Source organism: Zerene cesonia, chromosome 15 (assembly GCF_012273895.1).
Source record: "Zerene cesonia ecotype Mississippi chromosome 15, Zerene_cesonia_1.1, whole genome shotgun sequence".
Taxonomy (NCBI): Eukaryota; Metazoa; Arthropoda; class Insecta; order Lepidoptera; family Pieridae; genus Zerene; species Zerene cesonia.
Genome location: NC_052116.1, coordinates 4,491,400 through 4,512,886, shown reverse-complemented (window position 1 = coordinate 4,512,886; position 21,487 = coordinate 4,491,400). Strand labels below are relative to the sequence as shown.

General features: G+C 31.3%; 3 protein-coding genes across 4 annotated transcripts in view; 2 read left to right on the top strand and 1 right to left on the bottom strand.

The window, feature by feature from the left end:
- The window catches only part of LOC119832474, a 13,137-nt gene extending 3,737 nt beyond the window's left edge, over positions 1 to 9,400 (top strand). The window contains exons 2-7 of the mRNA XM_038356140.1: positions 1,728 to 1,899; positions 2,177 to 2,358; positions 3,131 to 4,077; positions 6,363 to 6,514; positions 7,516 to 7,694; positions 8,511 to 9,400. Of these exons, the coding sequence (XP_038212068.1) occupies positions 1,728 to 1,899; positions 2,177 to 2,358; positions 3,131 to 4,077; positions 6,363 to 6,514; positions 7,516 to 7,694; positions 8,511 to 9,400 (2,522 nt within the window). The remainder of the gene's footprint in view (positions 1 to 1,727; positions 1,900 to 2,176; positions 2,359 to 3,130; positions 4,078 to 6,362; positions 6,515 to 7,515; positions 7,695 to 8,510) is intronic.
- A 108-nt stretch (positions 9,401 to 9,508) lies between these two features.
- LOC119832601 lies at positions 9,509 to 13,125 on the bottom strand. Its single transcript, XM_038356283.1, has 5 exons — positions 12,843 to 13,125; positions 12,397 to 12,546; positions 11,194 to 11,390; positions 10,716 to 10,877; positions 9,509 to 10,469 (listed from the first exon to the last, which is right to left on the bottom strand). The coding sequence occupies exons 1-5, from the start codon at positions 12,963 to 12,965 to the stop codon at positions 9,560 to 9,562; spliced, it is 1,542 nt and encodes a 513-aa protein (XP_038212211.1). The 5' UTR covers positions 12,966 to 13,125; the 3' UTR covers positions 9,509 to 9,559.
- Positions 13,126 to 13,495: 370 nt separating this feature from the next.
- The window catches only part of LOC119832600, a 14,181-nt gene continuing 6,189 nt past the window's right edge, over positions 13,496 to 21,487 (top strand). Inside the window, exon 1 of one of the 2 annotated variants that reach the window (XM_038356280.1) lies at positions 13,496 to 13,659. The gene's annotated coding sequence lies outside the window, so the exon portion shown is untranslated. The remainder of the gene's footprint in view (positions 13,660 to 21,487) is intronic. The other variant, XM_038356281.1, reaches the window with a different exon arrangement.

Sequence of the window (21,487 nt, the reverse complement as noted above, 5' to 3'; positions counted from 1 at the left end):
AGATTTTGTCAATACTAACCATACTAACAACCATCATAAAATTGTAATTAGATATAAGTAAGGAATAAATAAAGGCTTGTATTATTATTATTATTACATCTAAAGATATTTTTAAAAGTTATATTTATAAAGGCTTTAAATAACCACACTTTGCTAGCAAATTGTACCTACAGTATTATATTAACTGTGCTTAAGCTAAAATCGAGCGTAACTACACTTTGATAGAAAGTTACTCAACGTGCTATTGATTGTTTTAAAACATTTGTAATCAACTTTTCGGCATCAAAAAGTAAACTCTTTTTACTGGTCTTACAGACTAATATACCATAAATGTAACAATTGGGCGATAGGGATTTTAGCTGTTTAGATAGTATTAGCACAGATAACATAATACTATACTAGTAGTATAAGTAGTCAATAATAATTAACATCAATTATTAATTGAAAAATTGTAACGCCTGTTTGGATAAATTAGCATCTTCTTAACATACCTGTAATGAAACAGTAATCAGACCAATTTTGTACAATAAACATATTTTTTATTGAATTATTACTAAGCAATATAGGTGTATTATAGATTTTTTATAGACTTCAAAACAATGATCAGTACATTTCTTTTTGTCTGTTTGATTGATTGTCTTCAGGTATAAACACAACACAAAATCATACAATAAAACTAAAATCATTATGTAATACAATTAATTGTGTTATAATTTCATGATCACAATTCGGACAACTATAGTACATAAATAAAAAGCTTTGGATTATTATAATAAAATACAAGAACACAAGATAAAATTGTTTAGGTTGGTACTTAAAGTCACTAAAAGTATCTAGCCTGTGCGTTACATACGCCAGTTTTTGAGAGACCTTAGCATTAGAGACCAAGAAGGTTAAACCTTAGCATTTGCTTCTCAATTAGCAATAAACGTACTTTACATATAAGGAAAACTTTGGAGTTTTGCAGAGAATAGGAGCCTGACATAATACTTACGACCTACATAATGTCGGGCTCTGGGTTCTGGGCACACGTTTCATTCTCCACCTAAAAACACTATTTGGTTTTGTCCTTATTGTTTGTGGCAACATTACAAGCTAGATAACGTACGACATCTTTAACCTAAAAGTTTTGAATGAGTAACAACGAAAAACGCCTAAATAATTTAAACATTTCATCGTTCCTTATATAAATGTTTTTGCTTTGATAAAATTTCATTAAACATCGAGCCAAATGCGTTCATTTCACATTCGCTTATGTTCTTGCTTACTTGTCGTATTCTGTGATAGTTAAAATAATTTAATAAAATTTTAATTGATGTTAATGATTAACTTCATTATAATAATATGTATATACTATTTCATAACAATGTTTCTTCAAGGTAAGAAAGTCATATATAAAAAGACATTTTATTTTAATTAAATTTCATGACATTCTGTTTTAATATAATTACTTATTTGATGTTTTAAACGACGAAATAATTTTATATAAGCATTCATGCATGTATTATATAGTAGTATTGCACGTGATTTTTTTTTTCTTTTCGTGCTTGCGTTACCGTACCTCATTCTCATGTGGCAAAATAAAAGTTCTCCTTTTATCCTAGATCCTATTTTCTATCTAGAAATATAAACTGTGTCGAACTTAGAAAATCACTTTTAATTTACAAATTGCCAACTAAGACATCAAACTAATAAATTTTTGTTATATAGTAAACATATATTTTCAGCGAATGATCGATCTGCGGGCGTCACGCTGTGGCTTGCCATGTTAGGATTAGCGAGTACACAATCTCTGCCAGCAGATGTGGATACTCCACCTTTCAGTACTCTTTACAAGTGGAAATACATCGACTTTGAGTTTCCGTCAGAACTACATCGACAGAGAGCTTTATCTACCAGGTACAAATTAAAAGAATGCTAAAATTAAATTCGTTTTCATGAAAATCACTACTTATATTTAATTAAATGTGCAAAACTCAAAATCGAACTCTATTGATCTAAATCCTTGGATACTTTGTGTGTATAATCCTTCTTTACGTGGTTTGGAATGGTATTGTTCTGAATTTATACATAAATTAATTTATTTAATTTTTAATTTAGCGTCTGATCCACATACTTTATTATATTACAAATCACCGAAAAGACTCACTACAAAAGAGTTTTTTTTTATTTTCAGGCAATACGTACCAGATAGTGTACTGCCTTTAGGCTTAGAAGTATGGGGATCACGTGTTTGGGTGACATTACCTAGCTGGAGGCAAGGTGTTCCTGCGACTCTAGCTACAGTATCGCGTTCTGGGGGTGTAGTGTCACCCCTCCTCAAACCGTACCCTGATTGGAGCTATCATCGAGCCTTCAGTAAGCACATCCTGATGAGTTAACAACATACAACATAGCCTACGCTTTTAATTTCCATTACCGCAAAAACGTCTGTACTTAAAAATTGCTCGATGCTTTTAATATTAAAAAGAGGGAATTGAAACGACTAATTTCTTAAACTACTAGAACCAAATTAACCTGTAAATAGGCTTACCGTCTATGATCTTTAAATATATACTTAGTTTCATATTGAGTATTACCTTAAAATAAATTGTTTACAAACAGTATATAGTCTTGCATTTACATATTAACCTACGTTCAAAAAAACTGATCAAATATGAACATTTTATTATGTTCATTTTATTAGATCATGGTACATACTGCAAACTATTTGCAATAAATATTAAATTGTTATTTCCCCGACACTAATAACATTGCATCCAAGAGGGAACTAAAAACTACATACCTCTTGCAATTGTAGTAAATATTATCTTAGTAAAAGTATTATTACTCATAGCCCCAGGGATTACACAGGGACAGGGACCACATTGCTCTCTTATAAGAGCCTAAGAGCCTAGACATAAATTTTGATGTGGAGATGCTGTGAGAAGTATAATTATTTCAAATGTCATATTTTACAATTTACACGTGAAATACATATATCTGTTCTTTTCATCATTGTTCTTAATTTTTCTTTCTTTTTTATATCTTTTTTTGTAATTGTTTTTATTATTGTGTATGTTGTTTGGTTGCAATAAATCATAAAAAAAAAATTGTGGAATCTTCTGAAATCTTCTATTTTTCATTTCAGATGATCAACAAAATTGCTCTGGATTAACGTCAGTATTTCGTATTAACGTGGATCAGTGTGGAAGATTATGGGTGTTAGATTCTGGACAAATTGATTCACAAGACAACCCTAAACAAGTATGTCCGCCCAGCATCGTTGTCTTTAATTTACAAAACGATCAACTCGTGGCTCGTTATACAATTCCAGAAAAATATGTTCTTCAAGATTCTCTTTTCTCCAATATTGTTGTAGATTCTAGAATATCAGACTGCTCAGATCTTCACGTTTATATTGCTGATACTTGGAGATTTGGCCTATTAGTTTTTCGTGAGAGCGACGCCAGTTTCTGGCGGTTCTCACATCATTTATTTTATCCAGATCCTTTGGCATCGAATTATACACTTCATGGACATAATTTTCAATGGTCCGATGGCATATTTGGCCTAGCTTTATCTCCAGTAAATTACTTTCAGGAAAGAATCCTATACTTCCATTCAATGTCAAGTTACAGAGAATTTTACGTCAAAACATCTGTTCTCCGTGAACCAACCCGTGTAAATAACAGTGCAACTGAGTTTAATCTAGTAGGGGAAAGTAGGGGGCTGTTTGGGCAATCATCAGCATCTGCTATAGACAGGCGCGGAGTAATGTTTTACGGTTTAGTCACTAGAGACAGCGTAGCATGTTGGGATACTAAAAAACCGTATCAAAAAATAACAACTGGCACCGTGGCTAGGAACCCTGAGACATTAATTTTCCCAAATGATATAAAAGTGGACCAAAGTGAGCGGCAGAGTTTATGGGTAATATCAAACAGATTACCAATATTTCAAGAGGGCCCATTAGACCCCGAAGACTATAATTATCGTATCATGTATGTTGACACGATAGAAGCTGTTCGAGGCACGGTTTGTGATCCAAGCTATCGCATATCAGAAAGAGCAATTATTCATACTGATTTGTTGCCATAAATATAGTTTTAAGGGAATGATATGTTAAATATATTTTTGTAAATAAATGCAGGACCTATGTTTTATTTCATTCTTTACCATGCACAATAATTTAAAGGTGCGATTAAAATTTAGTTCAAATTTTAAATTGCAAAAAAAATAGTAGAATATTTCACCCGTGGTTATGAAGTTTTTTTTTTCAATATATGTAATACATAAATCTAATATATAAAATTCTCGTGTCACAGTTTTCGTTGCCATACTCCTCTGAAACGGCTTGACCGATTGTTATAAAATTTTGTGTGCATATCAGGTATGTTTGAGAATCGGCTAACATCTATTTTTCATACCTCTAAATGATCAGAGTAAGGCAGAACAGCGTTTGCCGGGTGCAGCTAGTCTTATATATAAAATTCTCGTGTCACAGTTTTCGTTGCCATACTCCTCCGAAACGGCTTGACCGATTCCTCTGAAATTTGGTAAGCATATTGGGTAGGTCTGAGAATCGGCCAACATCTATTTTTTATCCCGATATTCCTACGGGATACGGACTTACGCGAGTGAAACCGCGGGGCGCAGCTAGTATCAATCTAAAAATCGATTAAAAAGAGCAAAATGATACGATACGAAAAATTGCTTTTAAATTATATAAGGAGTTCTAGAATTCTACTTCGATTAATACTCTAAACTGATCTTCTCTTTTATTATTATTCTCTAACTTTAGTATCAGAATTATTATGTTAACAGGTTACTTAACAAATTTTCAGCCGCATTATGAATGAAAAGTTCTAATTTAGTTATTTTTAAAATCATTTACCTACTATTAAAAATATACCACAGCAAAATTGTCATTATATTTTTTCGTTCAATTTCCTTCTTGAAAACTGGCATGAAGTTGTTCTGATTAAAAACGAGCTACGGACCGTCATTGTACATAATGTATTTACGCAATACTATGTTTATTAATTTTTAAGTGGGCGTATTCAACATAACTTCTGAACATTAGCTTCGAAACAGTCGTGGGGCAGAGTGAAAATGAAGGTAAGATACCTCATTTAATTATTTAATAATATTTTTATTAAATATATCTACACAATTTATTTAACAAATGTCCTTCAAAATATTTCCATTTATAAAATTTACTAAATTTATTATTATTTTATAAAATTAAAATTATTGTATACTTTTGTTTACTATAAAATACAATATGTCATGCGTAAAGGTCAACTGTGATATGCATACAAGTTATATACGCACAATGCGTATAATACGTATGTAATACAGTTATTACATTGTTTTACGTTTATGAAACGAGGGGCGAGGCATAAGTATACGTAATAAGAGAAACTTAAGTATATCTAATTTTTTTGTATATTTTATCTCCTATTGTTTGTTTTAAATCTAAATTAAATTTTCAAATAAAATGTTCCATCGCGTACATGTTCAACATTCCATGCCAACAGAGTTGTCTGGAAAAGATTGCTTTGGGACAATAAGGCCGTCTATTCTTATATATGTGCCAACATATTATTTTCTATGTAAATTTTGTGTTTTTTTATTTATTTTTCTGTTATGCTATATGTGTACAATAACATATAAATAAATAATATCGAGTTAAAATCAGGAGAGTTTCTCTGCCAAATAGTTTACGTTTTAAAGACTTGTAAGTAATTCTACTTACGATAGTAAATTTTTTTAATAATTTCCGTTTCACTGATGTTTTCCATTTACGTTTGCTTTCCTTCAAAATCAATATGATATACATTATACATATTACGTAATATTAATTATACGTTTTAACTAGTTTATGTTTTAAAATCCATGAGCTGAGACAAAAATTTTTAGAAAACGATGTGATAATGTCTTAAACTTTCTACATAAAAATAGCTACCTACATTATGAAATCAAAACGGTAATTATATAGCTTGGCCTAATTTAATTCGTAGAATTTAGTATTTTTTTTTTTTTTTTCTTAAAATCAAACTGATTTTCTGTTATATAACTATCAACTAATATAATTAATTCAATAATTTAAATACAGTTACAAGTTTTGTGGTATCCTTTCGTATTTACAAACTATGCAACGAGGTCACTTCAAACTAGTCTTACATGGCCGGGTATTGAAACATAATATGATTAATATCCCACACTTTGATAAACTAGTAATTTTCTTATATTAAGTTAACAGTATACTTACCTTCTAATATGTAGTTTCGCACTCAACCTAAAAGATGAAGAAACAGTCAGTCCTGAGCGGTCTCATACAAAACAATGTTTTAACAGATTTAAATTGTATTTTGCAGTTATTTTCAATCGCATTATTTTTGGGAGGAATTATATCAACGAGCAATGTGCTCAGTGTTCCACAAAAGTCAATTGGCACTTTGTATAGATGGAAACAAATGGACTTTGTCTTCCCCAATGAAGACGAAAGAAAAACTGCAATCGAAAATGGGTAAGTATACCTTTACAAACATTAATTACATAAATATTTATTATAATGTTATAAACACGAAAGTGTTCGGAAAGTTGCCATATGTCACTGCCATAAAATTTACAGAGGTAATTAAATAAAGATATGGGATAAAGAAAAGAGTGATGAGGGGAATAAAGGAAAAGTACGTATAGTCATGAAAAGGATACAGGCCTCCGTATACGTGGCTTTGTTTTCTTGTTTGCCTTTCTATCACGCCGCAACATCAGTACAAATATTTGTTCTGTGTCGCAGCGATTTTAAAATATGATTGTTATGTCTGGAGACACAGGTACTGGTAGAGGGCTAGACATTGACATAGACCATTCTTTTAATGAGGTGAGTGAGGCAATATCCTCTATCTACGCGATTTTTAGCTAGTTGCAACCGAAGTCCAAAAATACAAACATATCTATTACCAATGCCATTAAAAGTATTCTATTACATTACGCCACAATGAAACAATACGTCAAACTATTGCTCCATGAGAAGTGCGAAGTGCAAACATTTAAACACATATAATCTGTTAATGAACCACATAGGAGGCTTGTGTCCCAGCAGTGGGAACAAATATGGGCTGATGACGATGGTGATGAATCTGTTAATCTATTCAGCTGTTATTTAGTTGTAAGTGATGCAACTTACATGACTTTCTATTATATATTAATAATAGATATATTACCAGGAGTATATTATTGAAATCCCACTTATCCAGGGTCGCTACTGATTCAATTGAGCATAATTCACTTAAGTACTCGAACTTTTGTCAAGTCAACCTACTACTTAAAATTTTTCCATTTGATGGTAGAATGAGCAAGCGTGTCAGCAGTGAAGCAGTCACCCAGAAATTGAAAATGTAATTGTACACAAAGTATAATGTATTAAATGTTAGTGACTTACATAATTGATAATGACTCTATTAATATAAGTGTGTTATTTTAAAAGGACAAATTACCTTCTTATTAAAAACAACCTTTTTTCAGGCAATATATTCAGTCTAACGTCATCCCGCTAGGAGTTGAAAGATGGAAAAATCGTGTTTTCGTAAGTACACCTCGATGGAAGAAAGGTATACCCGCGAGTCTTTCGGTTCTACCCGTTGTTGCTGAAGAAACATCGCCACCACTCACCCCTTATCCCAGCTGGGATTGGCACACCGCTGGTAATTTACTCTAAAAATTGTTCGTTATAAAAAGCCTAAGTTACACCATTTAACTGAGTAACAACATTTACCTAAGTTTGTCTGTTTAACTGTTTAACCTATAGGTTACATCTACGGTTAATCTTTTAAGTTCACCATTTGTGTTGTAAAAGGAATTTGATATAATCAATTCAAAAATGCAAATTTAATAGTAGTTATACTTTGCTGTATTGGTATACCTTTACAAATGTAGATAGAAAACTAAAAATATGTATATATATTAGGTACTGGCGGTCACCCATGGCACGTTCTTTCTTTCCATAAGAACCATCCTAGTGCTTTAACAAAAACTATAAAAAAAAATTAGCTGAGTTGGTCCACTCGTTCTGGATCGAGTTTTACGCTTAACAACACATTTGGCAACTTACATTTTTCAGGAACAGTTTTATCAAAAGAAATAGATAAATCACATTTCATGAAATTTGATTTATTATTTATTTGCAAATCGTAGAAAAAAAAATACATACCTATGTACCCTTTTGGGGTATGGATCAGAGGCATTATCAATCTGTAACGCTGACAAATTTTTATGTAATGACAAGTAGATGATTAATCATTTCTTTCAATTTAATTTCCCAATTTCAAAAATATAGTACATACATTTTGTTTCATTCATTACATTCTTCTTCATATTACATTTTCATGTACTACTTTACATTACTACATGAAAAAAAAAAATGCAAAGAAGAATGAAAATTAAAACAAAGTACTTCAGATAAGTTTATGGTTCGATCGTATCACAATTGTATTAACTTATTTGTTTTTTTTTTTTTTCAGAAAATTGCACAGGAATAACATCTGTTTTTAGAATGGTAATTGACCATTGTGGAATAATGTGGGTACTCGACTCAGGTCAAATTGAAGCATTTGAAACTCCACGCCAATTGTGTCCACCGACTTTAATAGCTATAAATTTGGAAAAAGATACTATTGTGGGAAAGTTCCCGATACCCGACGAGTTTGTTTTGCAAGATTCATTGATAACAAATATCATAATAGACTCTAGAGATCCGCAATGCAAGGATTTACACGTTTACATATCGGATGTTAGACGCTACGGCCTTATTGTCTTTAGAGGTGCGGACGGGGTATTTTGGAAGTTCAATCACTATACATTTTACCCGGAACCTCTGCTATCGAACTACACTTTGCACGGCGTGAACTTTCAGTGGCCCGATGGATTATTTGGAATGTCACTAGGCCCATATCATTTGGGTGACCGACCCTTGTATTATCACTCTATGTCTGGCTCGCACGAGTTTGTAGTTTATACGTCTGTAATTCGCGACCCTGCACGTGTTGACAACTCTGTGGGTGAATTTAAGCTTCTCGGCGAAAGCCGTGGTCCCATAGGACAAGTATCGGCCGCAGCTGTTGACCGCAATGGTATCATGTTCTTTAACCTTGTTTCGCAAGACAGTATCGGATGTTGGGACACGCGTAAGGAGTACAAAATTGAAAATTTAGGTGTTGTAGCGAAAAATAATAAAACATTGGTATTTCCTAACGATCTCAGAATAGATCATGAAGTACCACAAGTTGGATGGATTATAACTAATCGATTACCTATGTATCAATTTAATTTGTTGAACCCGAATGAATACAATTTTAGAGTGATGTTTTTAGACCCCATCGCAGCAATTGCGAATACTGTTTGTCAATACTAGTATAATATTCTGATACCTAGATAAAAATGTTTAAAATTGTAAATTAAGTTATTGATCATTAATTTTAATAAGTTTGTAAAAAATAAAAAATAAAATGGGACAGTGACGATTTTTTAAATATTTCTTTCCATTTGAATGTAAAAAAACCTTCATAGTTCATCAATTTTCTTTATGTTTCCTTTGTGAGTTTCTGGGCTTTTTCATTTTTTTAGAGCTTTGATTATTTGTTGAATATCTAGATACTGAACTGTTTGCAGATACTTGAGAATCCTTAGACGACGTTTGACTAAAATTTACACGATTCTTTATTCGTTCAATAACTGATTTAATGCTCTCATTAGAATCCTGCTTTAAAAGATTACCGTGCATTTCATCCTTCTCATCGTCTTTATTTTGTAAATAAGGATCAGTTCTGTTACTCATTTCATAAGATTCTTTAATTTGTTCATTGACGTGAGTAGATTTGATTTCATAGCTTTCTTTTGTGTCCAAAGAAATGTCTTGAGTCGATTTATTCAAAGATATGCTTGCTGATAGACTATCAGGCTTACCATTATTATGATCTGTATCGTTTGATTCCATATTTTGATCGATTTGAGTCTCGGGTAGTAAGTCTGAAGGTTTTTTCATAAAAATATTTGGATAGTCTCGTAAGTATGATTGTATTCGAGCTCGACTACTGCCAACTAAAGGCGGTGTTTCAGCATCCTCATTTGATATTGGATTACACTGCAAAGTGTCTTGTTGTGGTAAAACCGACATAGAATTGGTGTTAAACAACTTTGTTGAATCTGCATTTTCTTTTTTCAAATAGACTCCAATACGCAACAGCATTAAAACGAATTGTTCTAGAATTCTATCAGTATCACGTGGTACTACAACTTCGCTACCGAACCAGTCTTCATATGTTCCTATGTCTGACATGGTTCTATTGGATGTGACTGATACAGGTTGAAAGCTTTCTAAAGGACCAGTGATTTCATCCATGCTTAAATTTGTCAGTTTTGCAATTGAATTTTCAATTTTCTGATAGCTAGCATTTAATTCCGTTGACGGTCTCTCACCATAGCTAAAAGAATGAATATAATAAATTTCGTTTATTATTTCTCTTTACGATAAGCTATTAATGAGTCTGATGATGTGCTCATTACAATTAGAAAATCATCAGATCATAAATACTAAGATCAATGGGTAATGGTATGTTTCCTAATAAAATAAAAAACAGTAATTTTTCTATTGATGCTCTAAAATGTGTTTTCTAGATTACATGACTGTGTGGAATTATTCAGTTAATATTTAAGTCAGTTTCACTAACAAGCTAGCGATGAGTTTTCTTCGCAATTGGTCTTCCCCCAGCAGTGATTTTGTTCGGCGCCTGCGAACAGCTAATTCAATACCGCAGTCCTGGTCATTGCTCACCGGTAAATTGACAGGGAACGTTTTGAAAGCTGCTGCCATTTTTAAACTGTGATAATAACTGCAAAATATGTAATTTCTCTTTATTCATCATAGAGAATTATATTGTCCTCGAATTATTTTCAATCAATTCATTTAAAAGAAACAGCAAAAAAATTAGATGATGTTTAGGATATTCATAATTAAAATTAATTTTACTATTTACTTCATTGAACAACTTTAAACCTTCGACGCAAAAATGATGTTGTTGCAAACTTTAATAAGTTTGAAGTGTATGTGAGCATCGTAAACATTGCCAACTATAGAGAAATTCTATTAATACTCGTAATAAAATAAGACTCATATAAGTATACTTATACAATACAATAAAACTATACCTGAATACAAGCGTCCACATATAGAAAGCGGGCATAATGGTGAAAATCTTTGAAACAAGGAACTTGACACAGGACGGCCTGGCTGGCCCCAACAACACACAAGTACCGAGGCCCAAGGCTAGACTGGTCAGTTCACATAAAAGTTTTCTTATTGCTGCCAATAGCAACCACGGAAGGACCAATGCTGGACGTTCCTCCTGATTACGAGGAAAGGGAGAGGCCACTTTTGTTTTACAATACTAAATAAATTCTTCGTTTAGATCAAAAAATAACGCAATACATTGAGTGATCCCCTATTTACAGTCTATTGTTTAAAAAAGTAGTTAAGTTATATAAAGTAATTTAAGTAAAAGCGTTAATACATTTTATTACCATCGAACAAATATGCAATATCAAAATTACTGGATACAGCATTTCTAAGAGCATTCAGATCTAGTTAACAAGTAAATTGTAGATGCGGATATGGTACCCTTGAGATTACGTACAGTGCCAATATAGTCTACCACCCACTACACTAAACTACTATAATATGGAGGTATTATTATAGTATCGTCATAGATAAGTATTATTTGTCTACTTCTATCACTGTGATGACCGTAAGAATTGAAGGGAGTAGTATAAAAGAGAAAATAGTAGGACCCGCACAATGTATGAGTTTATTTAATTTATACAAAGGTTATAAGCATTAAATTACAAGAGAAAACTACCAAACGTGTTGTGTTTAAACGAACCTAATTGTTTATTGTTTGTTTTGAGTTATCAGTAACGCACTCCGACAAACACATTTGACCTACATGATCAGTTTCTTAAATGAAGAATTACTGACTCATTGGAATGCTATCAAGTTGAGTTTATTTAGTAATTATCGTAGAGATCTGAATAACGAAACCGTAAAATAGGTCGGAATAAGTTTTAACAGTCGTGCTTACATGAAATGAATTAGGTACTTTTTGCAAGGGGATTACAATATTTAACATTTTAATGCACTGGATAATGCATTGTGCAATAATTATACAAGCAAATGATATTAGATATTGAATAATTACATAATGAGAAATCCTAACTCTGTTCCTTATTACTGTCTCTTAAATTATAATTACTACTTTTATACATATGTGTAAGAATAAATCATTTTCGGACAAAAATGACTATTCCCTCTGTTTTAAGAGTTTATGTTATACTGCGAATAGGAGTGTAAATTACCAGAAACACGGGGTACAGTAACACAATGTAAGACGCGAGGTACACGTATACCGTAAAGCACTGTACCAGCATCACACCTGACACCATAGTGCGCAGAAAACGCTGTACTGGTAACGATGATAGCTGCGGCGGCATACTCATTTGCCATACCTAAACAGATATATACATTCATTTTGTTGTTGTGTTATTATTTTAATCTTTACTGGTATAGTATTATGTTTTTTGTGTCCTTACTTATATTATAAAAGCGAAAGTATGTTTGTGAGTCTTTCTTTCACTTCGCAACAAACCAAGTCATTCCCATGGAAATTTAATTTGACAACGCAAGCGAAACTACAGGTACTTACTAGTAGCCAAATGACAATAAAACACATACGATACAAATGTCCTAAAGTTTTAGTGTTTATTTACTACATCTTTACACATACAATTTATAAAATTAGCACCTGTTTTAAATTAGCATTAACTTTGAAGAGAGTTGCATCAAATATGGTACGTATTAGGCCTAAAAGAGTCCATAAACAGACTTCGGATTGTAAATTCATCCCTATGTATGACAATATATTCATCGTTACATTTCATAAAAGATTTTTTTTCGATTTATTATTTCCATTTAAACATAATTTGATTATAAAGGACTACATTTTAAAATATTTTGCAGTGTGACACGTGGACTTATTACGTCAAATTTTGTTTTTAGCATTTTGCTTTTTTTGTTGGCGGTCTAAGGTCAATGTCCATTATGGTATCCGTATTATCTGCTCTGTGCTGTTTTTTATTTACTTAATTTATAAAGTAATGTATGTATACATCATTTTGATTGTTAAAAAAATTATCTGATTTTTTAAAATAATTTTTTCGATGTGATTTTTCATTTGTAGGTTTAAATCGTCATTCATAAAACTATATGCACATAGCTGTTAATACGATAATTCCCACAAAACTAAATCAATGTATATTTGAAGGCATTATCTATTCCTTTATAATTTATAACTAAAAAAGGGAATGATTAATTACTTATAATCTTAAATTGAGTGTTGATGGACAATACAAAATAACCCGAGCGCTAGCTCTCTCGCTCTCGTAAGAACGGCAAATATTGTCAGGCGCTTTCATAGTCCAGACATACGATCATCGACGACCGGTACAAACGTACGGTTGATGCGCAATAATACGGGCTGTGTTTCGTGCTTTGCTGAACAGTTTTCAAATCCAAGTGTTTTAGTGCTAACTACGGTATCGCTTCTCTGGTTAAATTAAGAGGTAATTATGCTCTATACTTTATCTTTACTATTAAAAACTTTCGCTATTTGTTTTTTAATTAGGGATTTAATTGTACGAACTGTGTTAACATTTTGTCTTCGCGGTAATTTAAATAGTTTTAGACTATAGTAAATACAGAGACCTTGATTCGATTCAGAATACGTAATATAGGTTACGTCCTTCCCTTGAGCGGTGTGAGACATAAGTTATTTTTAAAGAATTGGTAAATACAGTGGCGTCTTAGTGAAATATAGAGCGAAATAGCCTAAAATATTACGTTGTTAAAGCACTATAGTAAACCAAGATAAAATTATACCGGTGTACGAGTTATTCTAAGACCTTTGTTTACTTCCTACGTTGCTATATGAAAGGCATAAAAAGTGCGCGTGCGCAATTTGTTATAAATATAGATGAGTGAGATAAGCCACATTTACCTCTGTTTTTCTTTTTACCTACATTTTGATGTAATCGTTACTGGAATTTTCGTAACCGGCATTTTGTTAATTATCTAATTGCATTCTTACTTTATTTTAATACAATAAATTATTGATTTAAAATACATTTTAAAACAAGGAAATATCAATATTTATATTATTATAATTTATTACGAATGCTTAGCACTAATGTACATACCCATTAAATTACATTTTATAAATTCGATCTTATTTTGGATTAGCTTTTCGCCCGCGGCTTTGTTCGTGTGGTCTGCAAATTTTTAATTTCGTGGACATTGAAAGAAGATCCAGTATTCCTTTTTTTACTTTAAATGCATATTTCTTTCTCGTAATTTTTTATTTATATACTCATTTAATTTCATGTACACAAATTATTCTTTTTTATCCTGGTTACATGTACAGTTACAATTTTTTATTTTAATGAAATAAATCGAATAAGCTGAACCTTATATGAATCATCACCATATACAATTTTGCCGAAATCTGCTCAGTGGTTTTTACGTGATCAACGCACATGCAAACATACAAAAAGAAAAAGATTTACTAGACATTGTTCGGGCACTACATAGCAATCTTTTTAGCAAGTTATAATTTTGTTTTATTTGATTTGCTTCACTCATTGATTTCTAGCATGTATCAATTTAAAAACAAAAGTAGCTATAGAATGATATATTTAAAAATTACTTTAATAGTATTTTGTAGGGACACGCACAAGTATATAATTATAATTAATATTTTTATTAATTATCATCATAATTTTTATAGATAACAAGTCAAGTCTACAATTGATTTTTATTTCACGAAACATAACGGAATGTCTCTCGAAATTGTATACACAAAAATACAAGACATATTTTGTGAAACAGTGACTGGACCATACGTTAATTACCAACACTTATTTGCTTCAATTTTGAGTGTGATGTATCTAGTATTGTCGATGTATGTCGAATGTTTGAAACCATCAGTGTGGGAGAGATCCCCTGCCCACGATGCTTTTTATCGTAATATGTTAAGGCATTAACCAATTTACGCAATATCAAGCATTTATACACATTGTAACATATCTGGTTTTGTAGTTTGTTTTCTATACAAATTATACTGTAAGGAATAGCATTTTTTATACTTATTTAACGCTGACTTATAATATAAATGGAGTGATTTTATGATGAAATTTGTGTCTGGAGATACTTAGGAGGTTAAAGAGTAATATTCCTTTGAAACATCTCATTCGACCCATGACACTTTACCTTGACTACACGCTTAACAGAAAAATATAAATTATCTAGGTAATTGAAATTAAAACTTAAAATAAAACGGAAAGTCCAAAAATTGCTAAAATACAGCTATCGATGTTTTTATATAAATCAACTAGAAGACTGCAATAAAAATTATACCGCGGCCCAAAACAAATTCATAAGTACCACAGTATTCAATTATGTTTGTATTTTTTTACTACACCTAACTAATATGACCACGCGGATGTTTTCTAAGTAGTAGAAGTACCAAATGTAGACGTGTGGGATTCTTGGTGTTCGTAGCCTCATGCCTTCCTACTATCCATATATGGATGAAACCATATTTGGTTTTGCTAACATCAACAACCCGTTGAAATAATTGTAAGCTTGGGTTAGCTACTAATGGAATGTATTTAATTGAAAAGACATTACAATTTCCAATAGTTAAATTGAACACTTCCAAATCATCTTCCAAGTATAAAATTATATTTAAATTATAAGACTTAGCCAGCGTTTTCTAACATAAAACCTTCTTGTAAAATAGTACCACATACTAGTAGTAAATCCATTTTAAAAGCAAGACCACTATCAAAAAAGAATTTAACCTAGATTACGTTTATCTGTTTATTCTGTAATGAACGAATTCATTGCCCATTTTGAGTGTAAATTAAAAATTAAATGGTGCCATTGTTCGCTAGACTAGGAATTTTTTTATCGTTCATTGACATCTGCTAAAAATTCAACACCTTATTGAGACAACATAAGAGTAATGCGTTACCATAAAATAACCTACATATTTATCCTGATCAAGAAAAATATTTTAAATTTCTCCTTTTTTATCCTTTTATTTATAAAAAAATATGCATTCATTTCTTTACAAGTTCGATTGAGATTGATGTAATACTAAATACTTTTGATTGATGTAATAATAATATACTAAAATAATATTAACATAACATTGATTACTGCATTTGTTCATTTCATTTTCGATACCGAAAAAATTGGTAATTGAATATTTTGTGCATAGTCACAGATAATATACTTAACTAGGTATAGTTAAACTTAAGTTCGTCCGAAAACCTCTGATATCGGACCTCGGGACATATTCTTAGACGTGACTCACTTATATTGCGTATTGGATTACACATCACAATATTACTGTAACGAATGATGTCACCATGGATAAGGGTCCGCTTATTGGATGCAACAGTATTGTTACAGATCCTTTAATGAAACAATTAATTTAATATCACTTCTCAGCTATTTAGCGGCAAATTTATATAAACTGCAGCAATGTAAGTATTATAGAAACAAAACTGCAATTTGAGTTATAAAAGCATCTTAAAAAGGCACAGGTAAAAATTATATAATAACCGAAACTGAAGTTGTTAACCTTGATGCATAGTCAATGTTACACGGTAATTCTCGAGGTCTACGACCATGTACGGGCTTTGAGGGAGTTGATTTTGCGTACAACTGTCAATGTCATTACCATTACGTGTTTGCGGTCTCCTGGTACCTAGTTACTGATAAATGCATATGAGCTCATTTTGCTTTATGACTAATTGTCTTAAATTGTCACTGCACAAATATTAACTTTCAAAAACGAAAAAAGTTATTGTTGTAGTTGGAAAAGCCATTCTTCATCAAAATTTAATAGGGAATATCAAAATATTGTTTTATCATTAATTTTTTTTTTTTTCAATAGGTGACGGAGAGATAATATATGCATTTAATTTCTAAAAAAAAATTAAAAACATTTGCATATCTAATTATTATATATTCAATTTATGTTGTGGCATTGTTTACAATTTGCATATTTCATGCATGCATTCTACAGTTGATGTGGTTGTTGGCATGACGTCATCGTTCCGTCGTGTTAATGGTAACCTTCGATCCGTTCAAAGATAAACGCGAATGATCTCTATAAATAAAAATGAATCCCTATTTCACTTGGTCACAGCATCACGCTACAACTGCTGAACCGATCTCGATAGTTATTTTTTATTGTATTTCTTATTATCAGTAGATAGAGCTTTAATGAAAGAAATTATTGATATAAATAAAAAAATAATAAATTTTACAGCTAACTCCACGTTTGTCAGTTTCAACAGTACAGAGGATAAAGTCTGTCGGGTCATGTACATAGTCTTTTATTGTATCGTTATCGAAGTATTTTTTCATTTATTTAAATAAAAAAAATTGTTTTAAATCGGAGGAACACATAAGTTAGTGTATGATTACGTTGTGGAAACAATTGTAATAACACTGTTTATTATTGTGATAATAATGCTATCAATAACATGCAAGAGTAAAGCGTATCAATACAAGTAGATTCCAAAGTGAAAAAAAATAGATTTTTCTACATCTTAAGAAGTAACCTACTTGTACTCTTTACTCAGAACAAACTGTGTGAGTTTCAACTTAACTGTATCGGTGTACCTATTTTTTATGTGTGGGAGGGAAACTGGGAATCAACAAGTTATAAGGTAACAGTTAATCAACGAAGACACGCGCTTCTGAGTTAATTTGTATTATGAAGAATAAACAGCTACCTATTGACTGTGTATCATATAACTGAACACTTCAAGTGTTTAATTGTTTTTTCGTTTTAAATATTTCATTTTTTTTACCTTTTCTGCACAATATCGAAAAAGCACCGCAGTTTTCAGATATGAATGTATATCTTTTAGTAATAAAGTAGAAATTTCAAATTTTTGATTCAGAAATTGTGTTTTTATATTGAATCACGTTAAACCTAAACGTGGTTATATGAATTTTTCATTAACAGGTTTCATTTCAGTTTTAGTTTTATCTTAAAGAAATAAAAAAAGACTTCAAATAAGTTCTTCTTTAACATTTTTTAGTTATTTGCAACATTGCAATTAAACATTTTTCACTTAAATTTATTGTTCTTTCTTATTTTTGTACTAATCTCTTCCTTTTCCAATTGTATATTTTTTACTACGTTTTTTACAATTAGCAACGCTATTTTTCGAAGAAGAATATCTACTGCATGTGACTTTCTTACGGTAAAGTAACTTAATATCTGTGAGACACTACTAAATAAATATAACTAATAGTTTCTTTTCACATATACATATACTTTTATATACTAGCTATGTGTATTAAAATTTTTAAGTTTTTATGGTAAGAGTATATACGAGAATTAAACAATTTTATAGATATAATAATTAGAGGATTTTGAATAAATTAACAAACACATTGGAGATCTAAAGATCCGGAGAGAAAATTATCGACATTATCTCTATGTCGTCCGGGATTTGTTTGTGTGTTTTTAAAAAAATGGGGTGAAATAGAATAAAAAAAAATTATAAGGGCTGTTTTACAACGACATCAACGTACTATATTGGACTGAAACTAGGCTAAAATAATAGTAGGTACAAATAACAGACATGTTTGAATATTCGTATACTCGACTGAATTTAATCCAGATGGACCGGCGTACTTGCAATTTATGTTTTTATTAATTTTGCCTTGTGTTTGGTGCTACAATAAACGAGTAGGCCTTTCAAAAACAGTTTTAATTTCCACGATTAGGTCTGATTTGGAATTATTTATACTGTGAAAAGTGTATAAAGTGTAAAACAATTGGGAATGACTTTGATTAAGATATTATTTATTCCGCTAAAGGTTTATGCACTTCCGTGTCTACGAGTACCAGTTAATCTGTTTAGACGGCAATGACATAGTAAGCGGCTAGTTCTCGGAACAAAACGATGACCTTCAAAGTAGCGCCAAGACTCAAGAGTGAAGCACCACTTTGATCTATGAATGAAATCTGCCGTTGCCAAGTGCATGGTTATATTTATAACAAGTCACTTTACAAGACGTGTGTAAAACATTACGTTATTCCTAGTAAGGAAACTATTCGAATTCAATATGTGACCTTAAAGTACAATACAATAGAGCATAGGTCGATATTTTTTAATAATTTATGGATTAAGAAGGATTAAGACTTAAAAAACATCATTATTAGCTACGTCTCTATTACCTACTCTTAGAACCAACAAATAACTGAACTATAATGTTTTATATATATTTTTTGTCAGCATAATACTTATTAAACAAATTAATACAACTATGAAAATACAGCTATATTATGTATTATAGTAAAAGCGTTTAAATATCCTTGATGCTACGAAAACTTTGCATCTTAAGTAGATACCATTCATAGTCAACCTATCCATTATAATTTTTAATAAAAAGTCATTTGACATTTACCGTACAAGGTATTCCTCGTTCGACATTACCGTTTTATGTCTATAGAGAATTTCAAACAAAGCAAAAAACTTACTAATCGCGCATTCATGTCGGTCGTTATATAATGAATGGTACCGGTTTTACTACTGTAGTCATCAAGTGTTGCGTAATAATGTCACAAACAAAGGCCCTATGTCAGTGTGCCCCGCCCGAGCGAATTAATGGATCTGTGCATCACTTACCATTGTACATACTGTTCTGATTTAATTTATGTTAGTTGTTACATATATCTGTTCATACAACGTTGTGGCATATGGACGGTTTGAGGATGTCATATTTTGTAGTAGCTTAAGTAAAATTCAAAAGCCAATATTTGAATACTCATGATACTTCCATGACGACTATGTATATTCTGAATATTTCTAGCTGATGGTAGATAATTAAAAATAAATAAATAGGAGAGCTTTTGATCAAATTATTACTTAATCAAAGGGTGTTCATTTCTTTATAGTATTCTTGATCTATTCAAGACACGTGTCGTACTATACGTGTCTAAAATAAGACGCATAAGTATGATTTTAAGTTTTATATGTATATCTTTTATTATGCCTCCATTCTGTTTAATAATTATTATACACTTATAAAATATTTTACTTAATTTGAACTATATATCATCATATATTAGTATCATGCTGTGCTTGATAGGATGATTTTACTATTATTGTTAAATATACGTTCACGTACATGTAAACGTACGCGGATATACACGTATGTTTTTCAAAAATTCAAATTCAAATTAAATTTATTTGCAAGAATGTAGTTACAAATTTTAGATCTTATTACAATATTCTGCGGCTAATACATACTACCCATAGTTTGGGTGTGCAAATAATTTGTTTTGTTTGTACGAAATAAATTTGTAAAACGATCCTGTTTTTTTTGTATACAATGTACTGGTAATGGGTTACAAAAGCTTGGGTGCGGGCTGCGGAAAATCTGTGCCGCGATAGCTATAAAGACGTTTGCCGTAACATTAGGGTTTTATTGTAAAATATAGGCCAGGTCAAGGTTAGCACAACACGATGGGAACAAAATTTTATCGTTCAATAATATACTCATAAAGAAAATCATAGACAAGTCAAGCATTTTTCTGAAAATAAACTTCAACTACTATGTATTATATATACGTAAGTAACATTATTCAATGATGAACGGCGTATAAAACCATATTAAAACTTCATTATGCTTGTAGGTGGACGTACTGAAGAAATACAATCTTACAATCGTAATTTGCGTAACATGTTGCTTGGGAGTTTTAAAATAGTTACAAATCGTTCCGGATTGGGTAATCAGCAGGCATCGGAAACACATTATTATTTCGCAATAGTCATCCCGTATAATAGCACACTCGTAGCGCATTCCTGTCCCGAATTAGAGCTGTTAGTGAATAATCGACGTCATTCCTCACAATTCTACTTATAGGTTAACCAATGACTGTATGCTATGTAATAAATATTGTCCGTATTATGAAACCTTATCTTTTGCTATAGCATTCTTCGCAAACATCTATGTATATGTCGCCAATAACGAAGTTACTTATTAAAAAATTTCAACTGTGACGACTTTAACTATGATTGATGCTACACTAACAATTAATATGGACTATATCACGATTCAAATCAGTTATTAGAGAGCTACATCTAAGTATAGATATACCACTGACATACTACTAATCGTGTCATCACTAATTAGCCATTCAAAGAGAAAGTTTGTATTCAAATGTTTAGTGATTTAGATATCTAACTTCTAGATCCGGTGCTTGAATATAAATTGTTTTTTAGAGACGTGACACACAAAAAACATTCCATGTTCTTATTCATGCGTTAATCACTACTTTTATGATATGTTTCATTG